This window comes from Hyalella azteca, unplaced genomic scaffold, assembly GCF_000764305.2.
Source record: "Hyalella azteca isolate HAZT.00-mixed unplaced genomic scaffold, Hazt_2.0.2 contig7481, whole genome shotgun sequence".
Lineage (NCBI taxonomy): Eukaryota > Metazoa > Arthropoda > Malacostraca > Amphipoda > Hyalellidae > Hyalella > Hyalella azteca.
In genome coordinates, this window is record NW_025937606.1 from 45,542 (window position 1) to 63,146 (window position 17,605).

Consider the following 17,605-nt stretch of genomic DNA (forward strand, 5'->3'; position numbering starts at 1 on the left):
TGCTCACTCTGCTGCAGTGCTGCACTGTACAGCTGCTCACTCTGCTGCAGTGCTGCACTGTACAGCTGCTCACTCTGCTGCAGTGCTGCGCAATACAGCTGCTCACTCTGCTGCAGTGCTGCACTGTACAGCTGCTCACTCTGCTGCAGTGCTGCACTCTACAGCTGCTCACTCTGCTACTGTGCTGCACTGTACAGCTTTCTCTCTCTCTCTCTCTATGCATTCATTTTGTTGAACAGCTTCCACAACAGCTGTTGCACCCTATACGCATTCTAATGACATCCATCTAAAGCAGTTATCTACGTCCTGTAGATGTTCTTCCAATCATTATCGTAGGGGAAGATGATTCCTCCAATTATTATTCAATATAAAAGTATTTATTACTTTGTTCTTGTTTTTATATCTCCTTCCTCACGCAATTTTGCACTATCTTACTCGTGCCGCCTTCTCACAATCTCTCCCTCACCCCATCCACTCCTTATCCTCCTTTCCATGCCTCTCCCCTGCCAGACTCCCTCACCCCATCCACTCCTTATCCTCCTTTCCATGCATCTTCTCTTTCAGACTCCCTCACCCCATCCACTCCTTATCCTCCTTTCCATGCATCTTCTCTGCCAGACTCCCTCACCCCTTCCACTCCTTATCCACCTTTCCATCCCTCTCCCCTCATCGCAGGGGCTGTCTGGCTAACTCTGTCATCATATCGCTTGCAGCCCAAGTTGCCGCCTCATAATTACATGACTCCCTCTTCCCCAGCACCTACACCCTCTTCTCCCACTCCTCCACCCTCTTCTCCCACTTCTCCACCCTCTTCTCCCACTCCTCCACTATCTTCTCCCACTTCTCCGCACTTCCACCGTCTACTGCCGACTCCACACCCACTTCTCTCGCACCCTCACTCTCTTCTCCCTATTCTCCTGAACCCCCACCTTTTTTCCGTAGCCCCACCCTTTTCAACCCTCTACTCTAGCAGGCCACCCTCTATTCCCTCTTCTACCGCAATCCAACCCTCTTCATCTCCTTCTACCACACCCCGAATCCTAGTCAACTGCCACACCGTGTCCTGTATTCACACTTCGTAATTTACTATCACAATCCTGGTCTGCCCTCTAATTTTTTTTTCAAATTTCGGCTTCTCCATGACTTTTTTGGTCGACAATTTTAAGAGTTTGTCCTCCGTCGGTCCTCCAGGTCTTTGGTGTGCGGTACTACCACCGTAACCCTTTAAGTCCGCTCCATTGCTGATCTTAATTTAAATTGCTTAAATTATTCACGTTAATAATTAAAGTGAGGAAAAGAGCTTCTCATTTGTGCGCCGGTTGCATTAGATGGCTTGATGTTCAAGTGATGCAGTAAATTTTATTTATCATCATCACGATAATTAATTTTTAATTATCAGGACTGGTGTAGTCATGGGGCTTGCGCGAGATTAGGTTCTCTGTGATCGCGATGAGTGGAATCTGTGATCAGCGATTGAAGGGGAAATGAGATGAATGATGAGAAGGATATAAAAGGTTGAGAGTTTATCTTCACCGCTCAGACTTAAGCCTCTCAATGTCTTCTGTACAAATTTAGTTAACTAAATACAATTTTAGACATATAAATGGTAGTACCAGTCGACTCGAAACGTCTAACGTGTCTGGGCGAAAAATCCATTGTAATCGTAAATTATTAAAACCAGAGGGGAAGAGCGCGAAAAAATGTCAAAAACTTCGCACTTCTATAATAAAGATCTTACGAAATTCGCTGGAAAACTAGTAAGATTGAAGTACTAGTTCCATATTCTATTGGAATGAAGTACTAGTTCATATTCTATTTCCATATCTTCAATGAAAACGTAATACATTGAAGTTTTGGTGAATGTAAACGGCGATTTACTTGCATTTACATATCTGGTAAACGTGCGATATAAGCAAACTGATGATATAAGTAATTCTGGTAAAGATATTAGCGTGGCACTCGAGGGAGCCAAACAGCACGGGGGGCGCTGGCTGGTTATGGTGTCGGGGGCGGAGCGCCCTAAGCGGCTACGATCATTTGCTTATCTCGCCTGAGCGCTGCCGTAACTGTGCTGCTTCTGATACTGATAGCAAAACTAAACAAACCGTGGATGTTATGCTTCGAAACATATTGGAAATGAGAAAATTCTTGGTTCATTTTTGACTTGGAATTATTTTAAAGGGATTTTTGCTAGCCTGTTTCCAATTTAAGTAAGAAAATCCATCACCAGCGAAGTCCATGCGAGCAGTAACTTATATGTTGAATTTGAAATCGTTCACGAACCTAATTTATGTTTCTTCCCTCCTAATTAAAATTTTTTTCAAAAATAATTGATGCGTAGAATATCTGAGCAGGTGGATTGCAAGCATTCGTGTTGCAGTGACGACTAAATTAATGGAAGAAGTAAATGTCTAGGTCATAATTTTGTCGAATTAACATTAAGGATTCCCAGCATCCAAATGGCGTTAAATGATTATTATTCTGCCTGTTGAATTATTCTATTTCCATAAAAATACGTGATTAAGAAATGATGCACCTGTAGCTATTCATTTTATTTCGGTATCGTCTATTTAGTATGGTTGTTTACAAATAATAACTTCCAAACGATTATTTAATAGTTATAATGAATTTAAACGCTTCAACTTTGAATAAATTTCTGGAGCGAAGAATATAAAAAGTTTTCGCAAAATTTATAGCATTGTAATTTTAGAAGTGACCTTAAACAATTCCCTTTTTTACCGTCGCATTTCCAGCTACTGCGCACTCCTCTTTCTTACCCCAGACTGCAAACGCACTTAAATTTTACCCTAAGCTGCACCCAGCCTGCAATTTTTTCCTGAATAGAAAAGCTCGTTCTTCTAAACTTTGGCTTGTTGATTGACCATTGAAGAAGTTTGAGGAGCAGCAAAATATTGCTCCTGCACCAGCTTCTCTCTCAAGCCTTCTTTTCATGCATTGTGTTCTTCTCATATTCATTGAAGCTTCTTGGTTTTTCTCCTGTATGTTCACTCAATATTAGAAACGCATTATCTATCATTTTATTTTTATTTATTATTTATTTATCATCGTCATTTGAACGGTATCAATTTTTTAATAGCATGGGGTTCTGAAACTAAATTTAAGTAAATTTCCATTTATAAAGATTTTATCTCCTTGTTATTCCTTCTTCTAGCGAACAAGAATTTTTCCTTTCTTCTCCTTATCTATCTTTCAAACCCATTCGTCATTAGAAGTTCCGTTATTAAGCTCATCTCCCAATAAAACCCATATTCTACCATCTTCATCTTGCACAAACTGAGCCCTCACTTCACCTTCATTACCTTGCACAAAATGAACCCTCATTCTACCTTCATTACCTTGCACAAACTGAACCCTCACTCTACCTTCATTACCTTGCACAAACTGAACCCTCACTCTACCTTCATTACCTTGCACAAAATGAACCCTCACTCTACCTTCATTACCTTGCACAAAATGAACCCTCACTCTACCTTCATTACCTTGCACAAACTGAACCCTCACTCTACCTTCATTACCTTGCACAAACTGAACCCTCACTCTACCTTCATTACCTTGCACAAACTGAACCCTCACTTTAGCCCATTACCTTGCAGCGAGTGTCACCAAATCTCATCGTCCGTTCTCTCTGAAGTGCAAATTCCGAACATTTTTAGCGGCATTCATCTTGAATAAATTACAAAGAGTTAAAAATCATATTCTAGGAGCAGTGATCGCCGGCGTTATTCGGTGCTTCGCATAATCAAACCTCTTCCGATGCTAAAAAAACTGTCTCGCTTCGTAAAAGAACTTGTTTGGATTCTAGCACGACATGTTCTTCTCACGACTTCATTCCATGAACTTTTTTGGTCTCGCGCATGACATCTTTGTGAATACTTTGTTAATTCTTAACACCAAATTCTTCAAATTGCACAATTTGGGACTCACAACTACCACCTCGATAAATTTCTGCATGTTTAGCAGTTAAAATATGAAGACCAGACTACCAGCAATGGAATGGATATCATTCCCCGTTTGCACAATAAATGTTGGGAGAGTGTACTGTTTAAATGCCAAATACTTATGGATAAACTCAATGTTTCTGCAACTTTGATAGTTGCCGTTAAAGAATAAGTTATGGTAGAATTTTTAATTTACTATTTCTTTGACAAGCTAACGCTAGGTATAGTAGAGAGACTTTAAAGTCTACACTGCACTTGAATGTTGTACGTTGTGCGTCAAGATTCACCAGTGCTGTTTGGCGCATCAATTTGAATCATTAAATCAAATGCTCAAGATTTTATCGCTCAAGGTATTCATTTCAGATCTTTTACAGCTCGTACATTACAATATTTTGCAGTTTCTGAGCATGTCTGTTGTTAATTAAGCCATGACGTTGACTGCACCAAATCTTCGTATGCAGGGGCCATCATCACGTCTCATTCAATTCTTACGAGCACTAAAGTTCCTTCAGAGCTCATACGCATGAAGTTGTTGCGCTGTTGCGTTATCTGCAATTGAGTGAGCATAGGACGCGTCTTCTAAAGCCATGTCATCAGCCGCCACAAAGCTGGTCGCCTCTCAGGCTGCGGCTCTCGTCATGGCCTGATTTAGTCGGCCTGATGTAGCATTTTTGAAATGGCGAATCTGTAGACTGAATTGAAGTTGGAGAAACATGACTATCAGAAACATATTGCCGTTTGCTACCCGATTATTCACTTGGAGTAACGTTTGTATTTTTTACTAGCAATTATTTAAATTTAATTATTCAATTCTACCGGCATTTTTACGAAGGAAATGACTCCGTAATGCCTATCGCACCCTCAATCGCTCCTATGAATAGAAGGCATTGGGCATCTGTTCCGGTTTCAAATTTCTACATCAACTGTAGGTCGATTGGCAACAAAAACCAGTCTCTTGCCACTCCCCAGTTCCCGCGGCAATTCCCACTTTGTAAATTGAACACACTTCTCGATCAAATTGACTGAAATTTCAGACATTTTGCTAAGACAACTCCCGCAAATTTTCTTCAGTTGAAGGCAGCACCAAACACAATAACTGGCAACTTCCTAAAGCTGCTCCGTGACTGGCAATAGCTCAGTGGAGTTTAACTTCCCTGAACTCGGATTATCTTCAAACGGGTATTTTTCTAAAGCCCGATAATCATATTGATTTGGCGGACCTCCAGCTTGAGATTTCCTAAACCTTATAAAGCTTTCTATACTTCCATTACTTACGACTACATTCAAGCTTCATCGCCAGTCAGGCTCCCGAAATCGTGAGTTATAGGCTTTAGAATTTCAACACCAACCAAAACCAAATGTCAGCCATTCACAGAAACTTCGCCGCACTATACCCATGATAGGATTAACTTTATGCAAACCAATAAAGTCAAGGATTTGCAATCCCGTTGGAATATACTGCACTATTTCTTGTAGAGAGATGTGACTTTCTTCCTTTTGTGGTCTCATATTTTTCTTATGCATTTTAGTTGTGGCATTTTTTTATGCATTTAGCCATTCATAGAAACTTCTCTGCAATATACCCATGATAAGATTAATTTGATGCAAACCAATATAATCAAGGATTTGCAATCTCGCTGGAAGTCAGTACACTTTTTCTTGTAGAGATATGTGATTTCTTCCTTCTGTGGTCACATATTTTATTTATACAATTTAGATGAGTGTGAATTATTCAGCATAACTTTTTATTGAGTACCGTTTGTCATTCGCTATTAAATTTGCTCAAATATCGTCAGATGCATCATTATACAGCACAAATCTTGTTTGCTCATTGTTCAGCCAGCCTCTATGTAAAATCATCCCATTATTTGATCGAAGTAATGCCGGAAAAATTTGTGGCTGAGTGACCCCGGCAGTCTGATTATAGCTCGGGGCGTTGGCCGGACCGAGGCGGTTTTGAGACGTTAGTCTTCATTGTGGTTTGCGGTAAGCAGATTACTGGAATGGCCCTCAGTTGGGCAGAGCGTTTGGTGGAGGATTGCTGCCAGTTGGATTGAGTTAAGAGCCGAAGCTGTGCCAGCGGCACGCCCGCAACTCGCTAAACAAATGGCTACGCTTACCTGCTTTATTGACACGCAACCTGTGGCGTCCATTGGCGCTCGAACACCTCTGCTCAGTGGTCAACCTCTGACACTCCTCTACTCAGTGGGCTCATCCTCTGACACTCCTCTGCTCAGTGGGCTCAACCTCTGACACTCCTCTGCTCAGTGGGCTCAACCAGGGTTCGCTGTTAGTTTTTGCTGCTCCGCGGCAGAGTGCTTGAGGCGCTCGCGGCTGAGATGGGCCGCAGCTGCGTCTGGCTCCCTAAAAAATGACTAAACGTCGGACAAGAAACGCGGACATCCTTCCATCCATCCGTCTTTTCTTGCTAAAGGCTTGACGCACCAAATAAATGAGCTGTCATATTTACTGACAGAAGGGCAGACAGCTTCTTATTGCTGCGCGTCATCGATGCCTGGTCTGTCAAGTGAAAGCTTCCGCGTGATCGATGTTAAAACGAGGCTCGATCAGCATGTATTGATTTGGGCATACGTGGTCTGCAATTTTTTTAAGAATGGTCATGGTAATTGGATATGGTTTGAGAAAAAATTAAGGAATTCATTCGTTCTACACGTCCACGCACCAGTACAGAGCTAAAGAAATGCATTAATTTTGTTTTCTACATGCGGACAATTGAATTTGTATTTTTCTTCTGATTCCGACTCCATCTTTCATCAGATGCAAGCTATCCCAATTTCATGCTCTGTGAATTCATGTTCACTAAGAATCGAGACGTCAATTAAATAATTTATCTGGCAAAACAGTTTTGTCAAAACCAATTGTTTTGCATTTTTCATCTCAAAAACTTTTTCCCAATTTTTGGGCACCCGTTGACTCCATAAACACATGTTCCTGCAGGTTATTTCAAGCAATGCAGCAACACAACCGACATCACCTTAGCCCCGAACGGGAAGATTCATTGTTTTTTTTTTCTTATAAATTATTCCAGTTAACAAAAAATTTAATTCGTCATTTTATTTAATTCGTCAATTTACTTCAGTCATGACATTTCCCTCCCCTCAGACTTGGTTCAGGCCTCCGTGCAAGTGCAACAACAGGTCCAGCAACAACAGCAGTCTAGCGGGGGCCTCTCAGCGGTAGCGTTAGACGGTGATGGAAGCGACGTTGCAAGCGACGGTGGCAGCGGTGGAGGAGGTGGCAGCGATGGAGAAGGTGGCAGCGATGGAGAAACATGCGCCAAGAAGCACTTGCAGCAATGCTTGTCACTACTGCAGACACTCAGCACTGATCACAACCTCGCGTTCGCTGCCGATGAGGCACAACTCAATGAAATGTGCAGGTACCTCACGGTCTTTCTTAGCATTATTATTGAGAGATTTATTTACTTCAATCATATTACAAATTATCAGTCGTATATGAAACTACATACCTGTTTATTTCTTCACAAGATTTTTCTACATGTGTGATGAGCATGAGTATTACAATTTCAAACAAAATTGTTTGTTCACTCGTATAACTGCATATTTAGGAACGAGTTATCTCAAAGTAATGAAAACGTTTCATATTAAATCTGGGGAAGACATGCAGGAACGGAATTGGGATCATATATCATTTCAAAAAAAAATTTTTGAATGCCGGTTCCAGGTGCACTTTGTTCATTTATGCTTCATAATTGGCAACACGAGTTGGGCTTCTCACTTTGAATCGAGATACTTAAATGTTAGGAGCTAACTCCGTAGACTATTATAAGGATCTCTATCTGTAACCTAACCCTCGAAACCTCATTATATTTTGTGAGCGCAATAAATCTTGCGGTTTTCTTATAACTTAATTGAACGGTATTTACTAGACATCCAATTTCGAAAATTTTTCAGTTATGTTGCCGTACAAAAATCATAAAAATGTAGCTCTGTATTATTTAAATTAATTTCTATTCTGCTGTCTCTGTTAATTAACTCCGCTATAAGTTCTATAGCAATGTCTTGCAACATCTTGAGTTCGTATTTCCTGACCAGTCAAGTAATTGTTGTTTTCAGTATCTTTTCATCAGATAATAAATTTATTCGCTTATAGGTCAAAAATATAATTTTAAGTTCTCTTTTATTTATGCCCTCAATGAGACAATCTGGCGTGCACCGTTCATTGAAACAGATGAAACAATATGTGACGAATGATCAAGCCGTAAATGATGAATGACCAGACTAATATGTTATGAATAAACAAGCCATGAATGATGAATGACCAGTCTAATATGTGATGAAAACCAGGACGTAAATAACGACTAGCCAAATATCTGATGAATAGACAGGTAGTGAACGATGAATGACAAAGTCGATTGCAATAAGTAAACGCCCGAAAAAAATTACCCAATCAAATCTCTCACTTAAATCTTCAGTAATGAATTACATAGACATTACATTCTCTATTCATCTCACACTAAACTCACTCCGCTTGATCTTATAAATGATTGACAACAATAGCTGTAAAATATTTCCCGCCTGCCCCCCTGAGGACAATGCGGTCAGGCCTGCGGTGCGTGAACGATCACGTGTCGCTCTGCTTTGAACCCAAGCACCGCCAGCGCATCAAGCATCTCCTCATGGGCACCGAGAAGACCGTGCACCTGATCTGCCACAAGGGACCTCTCAGAGACAGTCAGTGCCAGGGTTGCTCTGCCACAAGGGACCTCTCAGAGACAGTTAGTGCCAGGGTTGCTCTGCCAAAGTCAGTGCCAGGGTTGCTCTACCACAAAGGGCCTCTCAGAGACAGTCAGTGCAAGGGTTGCTCTGCCACAAGGGACCTCTCAGAGACAGTCAGTACCAGGGTTACTCTGCCACAAGGGGCCTCTCAGAGACAAGTCAGTGCCAGGGTTGCTCTGCCACAAGGGACCTCTCAGAGACAGTCAGTACCAGGGCTACTCTGCCACAAGGGGCCTCTCAGAGACAAGTCAGTGCCAGAAAAGTGCTAAATTTAAGGATCGCGGGGCTGCGTCATGAGTTCATATTTCAATTAATGTATTATGCTACGATCTTGTTACCGCTCTACAGGACTTCTACAAAACATGGATATAAGTGAAACTTGATCTCTATGTTTCTGTGGTGTTCTTAATGATTATTTTCCAGTGTGCTGTAGAATATAAGCTCCTCTCTTGAATTTCTTCGTTCTTTATGAAGTATTGATTGAGTGTGTCGGTAAGCTACTAGGTGCTCAATGTCGGCTGAAGACTTCACAGGCAAATGTGCAAAATGACGCTTAGTACAGTCCCCATCTGCATATATAAAATCGTTTAATGTTTTTGCTTATAATTTCTTGGTGAACTTACTACTTAAGCTGATTAATATTATAATTACAATGATGGACGATGGTGCGTGGGCAGAGTACCTGCAACACGCGCCTTGCATGCGCAACGTAAGCACCGACGCGCAGCTCTGCGGCAGCCACTACCAGGACCTCATCTCTTCCGTAGATGTGCGGGACCATCTGTCCTCCCAGGACACCATCCGCCAGCAGTGCTGGTAAGCTGCACACACCATCTGTCCTCCCAGGACACCATCCGCTAGCAGTGCTGGTAAGTGGCACACACCATCTGTCCTCCCAGGACACCATGGCCAGTAGTGCTGGTAAGTGGCACACACAATCTGTCCTCCCATGATACCATGGCCAGCAGTGCTGGTAAGTGGCACACATCATCTGTCCTCCCATGACACCATGGCCAGCAGTGCTGGTCAACTCAATCGTCGTATTCACTAGGACCGTTGCACGGCATTGCGACAAGCCATTCGACCGTCAGCGGTGCGATATAGGGAGCAGGGCATTTAGACCCTCAGGTAAATCCATTAGGTACTCATTACCTGATGTGGAAATGATCAATTCCCAATCGTAGACGGACAACTAAAGTTGGCTTATACCTCACAAATGACGTTCATGTTTTAAGAATTCATAAGAATAAAGATGCCGTGGATCATACAAGAAGAGGGTGGTGATATTAATGAGACCGGTGGTGGAGGCAGACCATTATGGTCTCGAGTGGCTAAATTACTTGGGAAGCGAAGCAATTAGCTGCCTCGCATCCTGGCCAGCCTCAGCCTCACACCTCGCCTGATGTCCCCTTCACTGCCTCACTCCTCGCCTCGTGTCCCCTTCACTGCCTCACACCTCACCTGGTGTTCCCTTCACTGCCTCACACCTCGCCTGGTGTTCCCTTCACTGCCTCACACCTCGCCTGGTGTTCCCTTCACTGCCTCACACCTCGCCTGGTGTTCCCTTCACTGCCTCACTCCTCGCCTGGCTATCCCTTCACTGCCTCACCATACACTTGCTGTGATGCAGGGTGATGAGAGTATCTCAAGCATTTACATCTCAGCTACCCGCGCAACAGGGGCCACGAAGCCCTTCCTTCTTGCGATGTTTAGGCCTAATTACTTCATAATGACTTAGTGAAGCCTGCTCCTCTACCCGGCGTTCTCGGTAGAACTCTTCCATCTCGTGACGTTTAGTCGTAATTACTTCATGGTGGTATAGTGAAAACCTGCTCTTCTACCCGGCGTGCGCGGTAGAGCTCTTCCTTCTCGTGATGTTTAGTCATAATTACTTCATAGTGGTATAGTGAAGCCTGCTCCTCTACCCGGCGTTCTCGGTAGAGCTCTTCCTTCTCGTGATGTTTAGTCATAATTACTTCATAGTGGCTTAGTGATGCCTGCTCCTCTACATGGCGTGCTCAGTAGAGCCCTTGTTTCTCGTGATGTTTAGTCATAATTACTTCATAATGGCTTAGTGAAGTCTGCTCCTCTACCCGGCGTGTCCTATAGGGAAGCGCTGCTGCTCATTGAAGCAATTGCTTCCCCGTGGCCGACGCCATACAGGAGGAAGCGCTTGGGGCGGCCGTGTAAATAAAGCGCGACGAGTTTTGAGAGACGAGGTCCCGCGCGTTGTCATCTTTCCTTTGATGTTCCCCGCCCGCCCGATGTGACTCGCCGACCGTTCAGTGACCGAGCAATCCGTTTACTTCCGTTGTTTGCTTCCGACAATATTTTAAACAAATATTTAAAGTGGTCGGAAATGAAAAGCTATTTCGTTAATAGCTTAAGCAGGTCTTGATTGATTCCAAGTTTAAATTGAGCGAAATATATCTTTGATCTATGAATTCATTGATAAGTTTTGAAAATTATAGAATAAAGTGCATTCGTGTATTTAACGATTGAGATTGATGCACAAATTAAAGGCATTCCAAGCCGTTATGCGTGTTGTAAAAAATTTGCTTGAATAATATCGCCCCTGTTAAAAAAATACATTTTCTAACGGTCAACTTTACTTATGTAGAACTAACTAAAATTTTCTTTGATTCATTTTCTTGATGAGTAGCAAAGGAGATTGCAGCAGAAGACTAATTCAAAATTGACGATAATACCCCCATAAATAAACTTCAAAGTCCATGAGATTTTGTCATTTAAGCTTTTTGGACAAAAATAGAGGTGCGGCTGCTAAATAGAGATGAGTCGGGTGTGCAGCTGTCGCCGTGTCTCAGGTTTAGAGCTGCAAGGCAAACTGCGGCAGTCGCAGCTGCGTCGGTGCGCCGCCGGCTTATTGGCAGTCTATTATCAGGAGCGCGACGCTACAACGGCCGGGCCGTCCGCAATTTGTCCTCGGGGGCGGGAAGGGAGTTCGCTATCACCGATTTTTCTTCATTTCATCTAAAGGCAACAAACTTACCGTAAACTTTTAGTTCATTCAGAAAAGAAATCATAGAAAAAGTTATTGTTTTCTCAACATGAAGTGTCAAGCGCCACAATATGCTCGCCACGCTGAATACCTTAGGTTATTCACGTGTAATACAGAAGAAAAGGAGAAAGTTTCAACACGATAGAACGGTTTCCGAAATATTGCACAAAATTTTACAGATTTTTCAGATTTTTTTCGAATTAAATTCTTTACTTCATATTCGCTGGGCTTTGCAATGCTGACTCAGCTATCCGAGATTCTCGAGATGGGCTTCTGACTGCGGGTGACTCGCGTAGCTTTCTTCTGTCTTATTTTGAGATCACGTTCTCGTGCTTGCACGAAAGTTCGCCTTCGCAGCATAATTTATATTTTATTAACGTAACTCTTCCTAAACTTTAGTTGATTTTATGCTAGAAGAGCCACGGTACATTCTTTAAATACTTCTAACATATTCATCCCAGGTTCTGCTTTCCTCTTTCGCTGAACTCTCAGTTTATCGATCTCTGTTCCATCGAGAATAAAAAATTTAATTTCAGAAAGCTGGATAAAAATGTTGAACGACAGAATTTTTGCATTTATCATTATAAATAATTTTGGAGTATATAAATACTAGATGCAACGAGTGTTGACACGTCGTAGGTACACGTAAAAGTTTCACCTTAACGAAGTGCCGACTTCGTGAAAGGCTATTTAAATAAAATATTAATAAAAGGGGTAATATAAAATTAAGGGAAAATACAGTATCCTTAAAACCGATCACCCGACGAAGATTTATAGAAACAGCGGTGGACGCAGATGACGCTTAAATCCTCTTCATTTTTCGTACTGTAGTCAGAAACAGTGACCGTCACAGGCTTCGAGACATGGCGTAAACGTAATTAACGCTGCACTAACAATATATTTAATAATTTCATAGAAGATACCGATAAAAATGAAGAAAATTATCTCAATATTTCCCGAAATTCATGAAATCGATTGGGTTCAAGGTAAGCAAAATTCAGAAATATTTTCAATTGATGTACGGTGATCTCAATGTACAAATTAAACACTAATATGTGCAATTCATTCTAATCGTCGAATTGATGAGTAATAATGAACACGTAATTGTATCGCTTGAATTTTTCAATCACTAAATCCAGACACTTTATTTGGTTCCTTGTTAGAAATTTCTCGACATTTGTCATCGTGACTCGCTACATGCATCGAAATAAGCGGACATGTACAGAATAATAAACACCTCAATATCATGAATGACGCGTGGCAGTACCATGCTATTATAAGTAGTCATTAATGCCCTGGTGGAGATCTTGGTACGCCTGAGTGGGCTGCCACTCCCCAGTGATAAGAGCAGCGAGTGCTGGCTGCTGCTGCCTAACTTTGCGGATAATTTAGATTGTTGTTGCTCCGGTGGGGTAGATGGGCACCGCGACGTGGGGAGGGTGGGCACCGCTGCATCTAGCCGATAGGTCCTCCGAAGGGCGCGGCTGAGGAGAGAACAGAGCATCGGATTCAGTTCCTGCCTGACTGTTCCAAGACTGAATGAACTGACTTGTGCAAGAAGTGAACTGTCTCGTCTGACTGTTCCAACACTGAATGAACTGACTTGTGCAAGAAGTGAACTGTCTCGTCTGACTGTCCCAACACTGAATTAACTGACTTGCGCAAAAAGTAAACTGTCTCGTCTGACTGCCCCAACACTGAAAAAGCTGCCTTATGTGCTAGAATTGACTGTGAACTGTCACGTATGACTGTCTCTACACTAAAGAAACTGACTTGTGCAAGAAGTAAACTGTCTCGTCAGACTGCCCCAACACTGAAAAAGCTGCCTTGTGCTAGAATTGAACTGCCTCGTCTGACTGTCTCTACACTGAAGAAACTAACCTGTGTAAGAAGTGAGCTGTCACGTATGAGTGATCCTACACTGAAGAAACTGACTTGCGCAAAAAGTAAACTGTCCCGTCTGACTGTCCCCACAGTGAAGAAGCTTAACTGAAGTTAAATTTGAAAAAGCAAGTCGGTGACAATATATGAAGGATGCGTAACTGCAGCGTCGCGCAGCTTAAAGAATGCAAAGGTTGGGTTGAGGGACATGAGGGGAGCGAAAGAGGGTGAGAAACTGGAGGCAGGAGAGGGGAGCAAAGACAACAAGAGGAGAGGGGGGGGCATGACGACAAGAGAGTGGGAGAGGGCAAGACGGCAAGAGAGGAGGGGTTAACACGACAAGAAGGGTGGGGGCAAAACGATAAGAAGGGAGGAGAAAAGGGAAGGCGAGACGACAAGAGAGGGGGAGGGGCCAAAGTCTTTAAGGCAGTCAGGAAAAGTTTGTCGAGTTAGTGCGTCGGGCCCAGAAATGACAATGTGTGATGAACTGCATCTGTGGTGAGCTGTTGCTGGCTGTCTGGTGAGCTGTTGCTGGCTGTGTGGTGAGCTGTTGCTGGCTGTGTGGTGAGCTATTGTTGGCTGTGTGGTGAGCTGTGGTTGGCTGCGTGGTGAGCTGTTGCTGGCTGTGTGGGGAGCTGTTGCTGGCTGTGTGGCGAGCTGTTGCTGGCTGTGTGGTGAGCTGTGGTTGGCTGTGTGGTGGGCTGTTGCTGGCTGTGTGGGGAGCTGTTGCTGGCTGTGTGGTGAGCTGTGGTTGGCTGTGTGGTGGGCTGTTGCTGGCTGTGTGGGGAGCTGTTGCTGGCTGTGTGGTGAGCTGTGGTTGGCTGTGTGGTGGGCTGTTGCTGGCTGTGTGGTGAGCTATTGTTGGCTGTGTGGTGAGCTGTGGTTGGCTGTGTGGTGGGCTGTTGCTGGCTGTGTGGGGAGCTGTTGTTGGCTGCGTGGTGAGCTGTTGCTGGCTGTCTGGTGAGCTGTTGCTGGCTGTGTGGTGAGCTGTTGTTGGCTGTGTGGTGAGCTGTTGCTGGCTGTGTGGCGAGCTGTTGTTGGCTGCGTGGTGAGCTGTTGTTGGCTGCGTGGTGAGCTGTCGCTGGCTGTGTGGTGAGCTGTTGCTGGCTGTGTGTAAGCTGTTGCTGACTGTGTGTGAACTGTTGCAAGCACACACTGTATTTATCCTAACCAACATTGGTCTGACACAGCGCGTTCCACACATACCTCGCGTGTGTGGGCGTGGCGGCGGAGGGCCGCTGCGGCGCCAGCGCGGGACAGTTCGTCGAGGAGTACAGCTACCGCACGGCCGGCACCATCATCCTGGTGAGGCTGCCAACAGGCAAATGACATTTCATCTACGTTTAATTTACGTTTATTTTATTGATAGTTCGAGTTATGAATTAAAGTCAATACACTTGTTCGGAGTTTTTGTTAGCGCTTGAGTTCTTTGTACAAACGTCTTAATGTAAAAATATTTCTTCATACCAGTATGTGTGTACTTTTTTGCATAAACGGATAGTTAAAATTGTGTAAACGTGTTTACACTACTCTTAGAAATATGGACGTAAACGTAGCTACGCTTAGAAATATGGAGGGGCCATATTATCCCAAAAGTGACTTTTTCTGCACGTATCGTTTGCGCCTTTTTGACGAGCCTAACTTTGCAAGAAAGACCCATACACAGGCGAAAAAGTGCATCACTATTGAGAATAAGTCTCCCTTATTTCTATGACTGTACGCATGTGCTGATAAACTTATTTTGTGTGATATGGCAGACCCGTTGTCGCGGTTACCTGCCAGGGAGCACCATGTGCAGCAGCGCCGGCCCGCTCAGCTCCTTCGTCCTGTCGCTGCTTCTACTCCCCGTCCTGGCATGGCGCTCCGGCTAGACAGCGCCTCGATCCCTTAGCGGCATCCGGGGCTTTTTTTCGCAAACAACCAGCAGGTAGTTTTTAATATGATCTGCGTAGTTGAGTGAATATTTTGCAATTGATTTATGGAAATTAAGTGCTTTAGGAGTATTTATTTTCCTAATATTTTATATTTAGCTGGCAAATTTTAAAATTTTACTGAAGAATGAAGACTACAGATTGACTCACAGATCGACTCGTCATTCGTTGGTTCAAAGTAACTACAACCTTAGGCCTTCATAGCTTGCAAGGCTTAGGCAACAGCGCTCGGTCGATGATAATAGCTAGCTCGATGATGACTTTGAAGATCAGCGCTAAGTTGCCTTAACTGTGTTTGCTCTTCTAATTACAGGTAGTATATGTATCGGCGCTCGAGAGTCGGCCAAGTTAGGCTTGTCGCCGGCATCTTGGTGAACTGCTGCACTTAATGATCTGATTGTTCACCTCTGCTCATGTTACGGACAGATCCATTGAAAGAAACAGGACTGCTTGGAATCGTTGCCAAAATGATGATGATAATGACCGTATGATAGGCTTGGTACCCTCCGCCCCCTGGCGGTAGTCCTGCGACCATGCCACCACATCGCGACGAGGCGGGCCAGCCCCTAACGTTCCTGCCGTGGGGATTACTGGTCACGTCGGCTCCTTATTTCGGGAATGTCAGTGGGCGTAGAAACAAAGACTACATATTCAAATATTTACTTATTTTTTTAGAAACCTAGGGGATCTTCTAGAATTATTGTGTACAAAATATTTGTGAAAATTGTTTTTCGGGGTAAATCCATTCATTCATAATTAACAACCTTTAGTTAAACACAGTTTTAACAACCTTTAGTTAAACAAGTTAAACAAAAATTTAGATGCAAAGAAAATTACCTAAAAGTTCACCTTTCCTATGAGAGAAAACGCTTCTTAGTCCAGCTTCATCGTCAGTTCAAAAACCTAGAACACCAGTACAAACAATTAGCAAACTAAAATTCACATTGCAGATATTGAAACCTGAATAGTCAAATGAAAACAAATAAAAAAGAAGTAAACGTGAGCAGACAAGCCTATATATTTTAAATTTCGAGGGGATATTTACTGTAGGTTGCATTATTTATACTAGGCTTTTGTTGAAAAATATACAGCGAGCCGCAGGTCAGAAAAACCGGTCATTGCGGCTAAAACTCTAAAATAACTATCAAACATCGAGACGTTAATTGCACTGCTCGGCATGAATGCGTACTGCTGAATGAGGGGGATGCGCAAACAAGTTTCCTGATTTAAAACTCCTTCCATTGTGCAAAGCCAGCCTAGTATGAAAATTTCTTGATGTCGAACCTACATACGCAGATGCGCACTGCGCACAACTATATTTATAAATTAGAGACGATCGCATAGGAACATGGAGTGAGTGTACCTTTATACTTTTAAAAATAACTGATTTTAAAATAATACGCCAGCAATATCTGAAGAATTACATTCGAGAAGTATTTAGAGAACGAAATTTTCAAGTCCTTAGCCATAGTCACCGAAGCGGGACCAAAGTAAATAAATTAACAATAACCAGCATTCTTTTGTCACATTCGGAAACAACTTCAAATATTGCTCAGACAAAAATACTTTAATTTAAGTATATACCAATGGCAACGGAAACCAACTTGGTGAAAAGGTACTACTTAAAATTCAAATGCAGAGTGCATAGAATGGAAAATAATGCAAATGGGAAAACAGTGGTTTATTAACGGAAAACAGTGGTTTATTAACGTTCCTATTTAACTTGGAACGAAAAGAAAAAAAAATTTTCACATATTGCGGGTGAAAAATTTTAAAATCAGTTCTTTTTCAGGTGATAAGATACACTCCCTGTTCTTATGCGAGCGTCCCTAGTTTATCAATATAGTTAAGCGCAGTGCGCATCTGCGTATGTATTGTAGGTTTGACATATAGCAATTTTTACACTAGGCTGGTGGAGCATAAAGGAAGGAGTTTTAGAACAGGTAACCTGCTTGCGCATCCCCCTCATTCAGCAGTACGCGTTCATGCCGAGCAGTGCAATGTCCCGGTGTCCGATAATGATTTTAGAGTTCTAGCCTCCACAACCGGTTTTTC

The 17,605-nt window shown here is 42.9% G+C and overlaps 1 protein-coding gene across 1 annotated transcript in view; it reads left to right on the forward strand.

Annotated features, from left to right (window-relative positions):
* LOC108668526 overlaps positions 1-17,309 on the forward strand; it is a 24,246-nt gene extending 6,937 nt beyond the window's left edge. Inside the window, exons 2-7 of the mRNA XM_018155760.2 lie at positions 7,083-7,359; positions 8,532-8,674; positions 9,397-9,535; positions 14,810-14,924; positions 15,377-15,546; positions 15,864-17,309. Coding sequence (XP_018011249.2) covers positions 7,083-7,359; positions 8,532-8,674; positions 9,397-9,535; positions 14,810-14,924; positions 15,377-15,490 — 788 coding nt within the window. The 3' untranslated portion in view covers positions 15,491-15,546; positions 15,864-17,309. The remainder of the gene's footprint in view (positions 1-7,082; positions 7,360-8,531; positions 8,675-9,396; positions 9,536-14,809; positions 14,925-15,376; positions 15,547-15,863) is intronic.
* Positions 17,310-17,605: the final 296 nt, after the last annotated feature.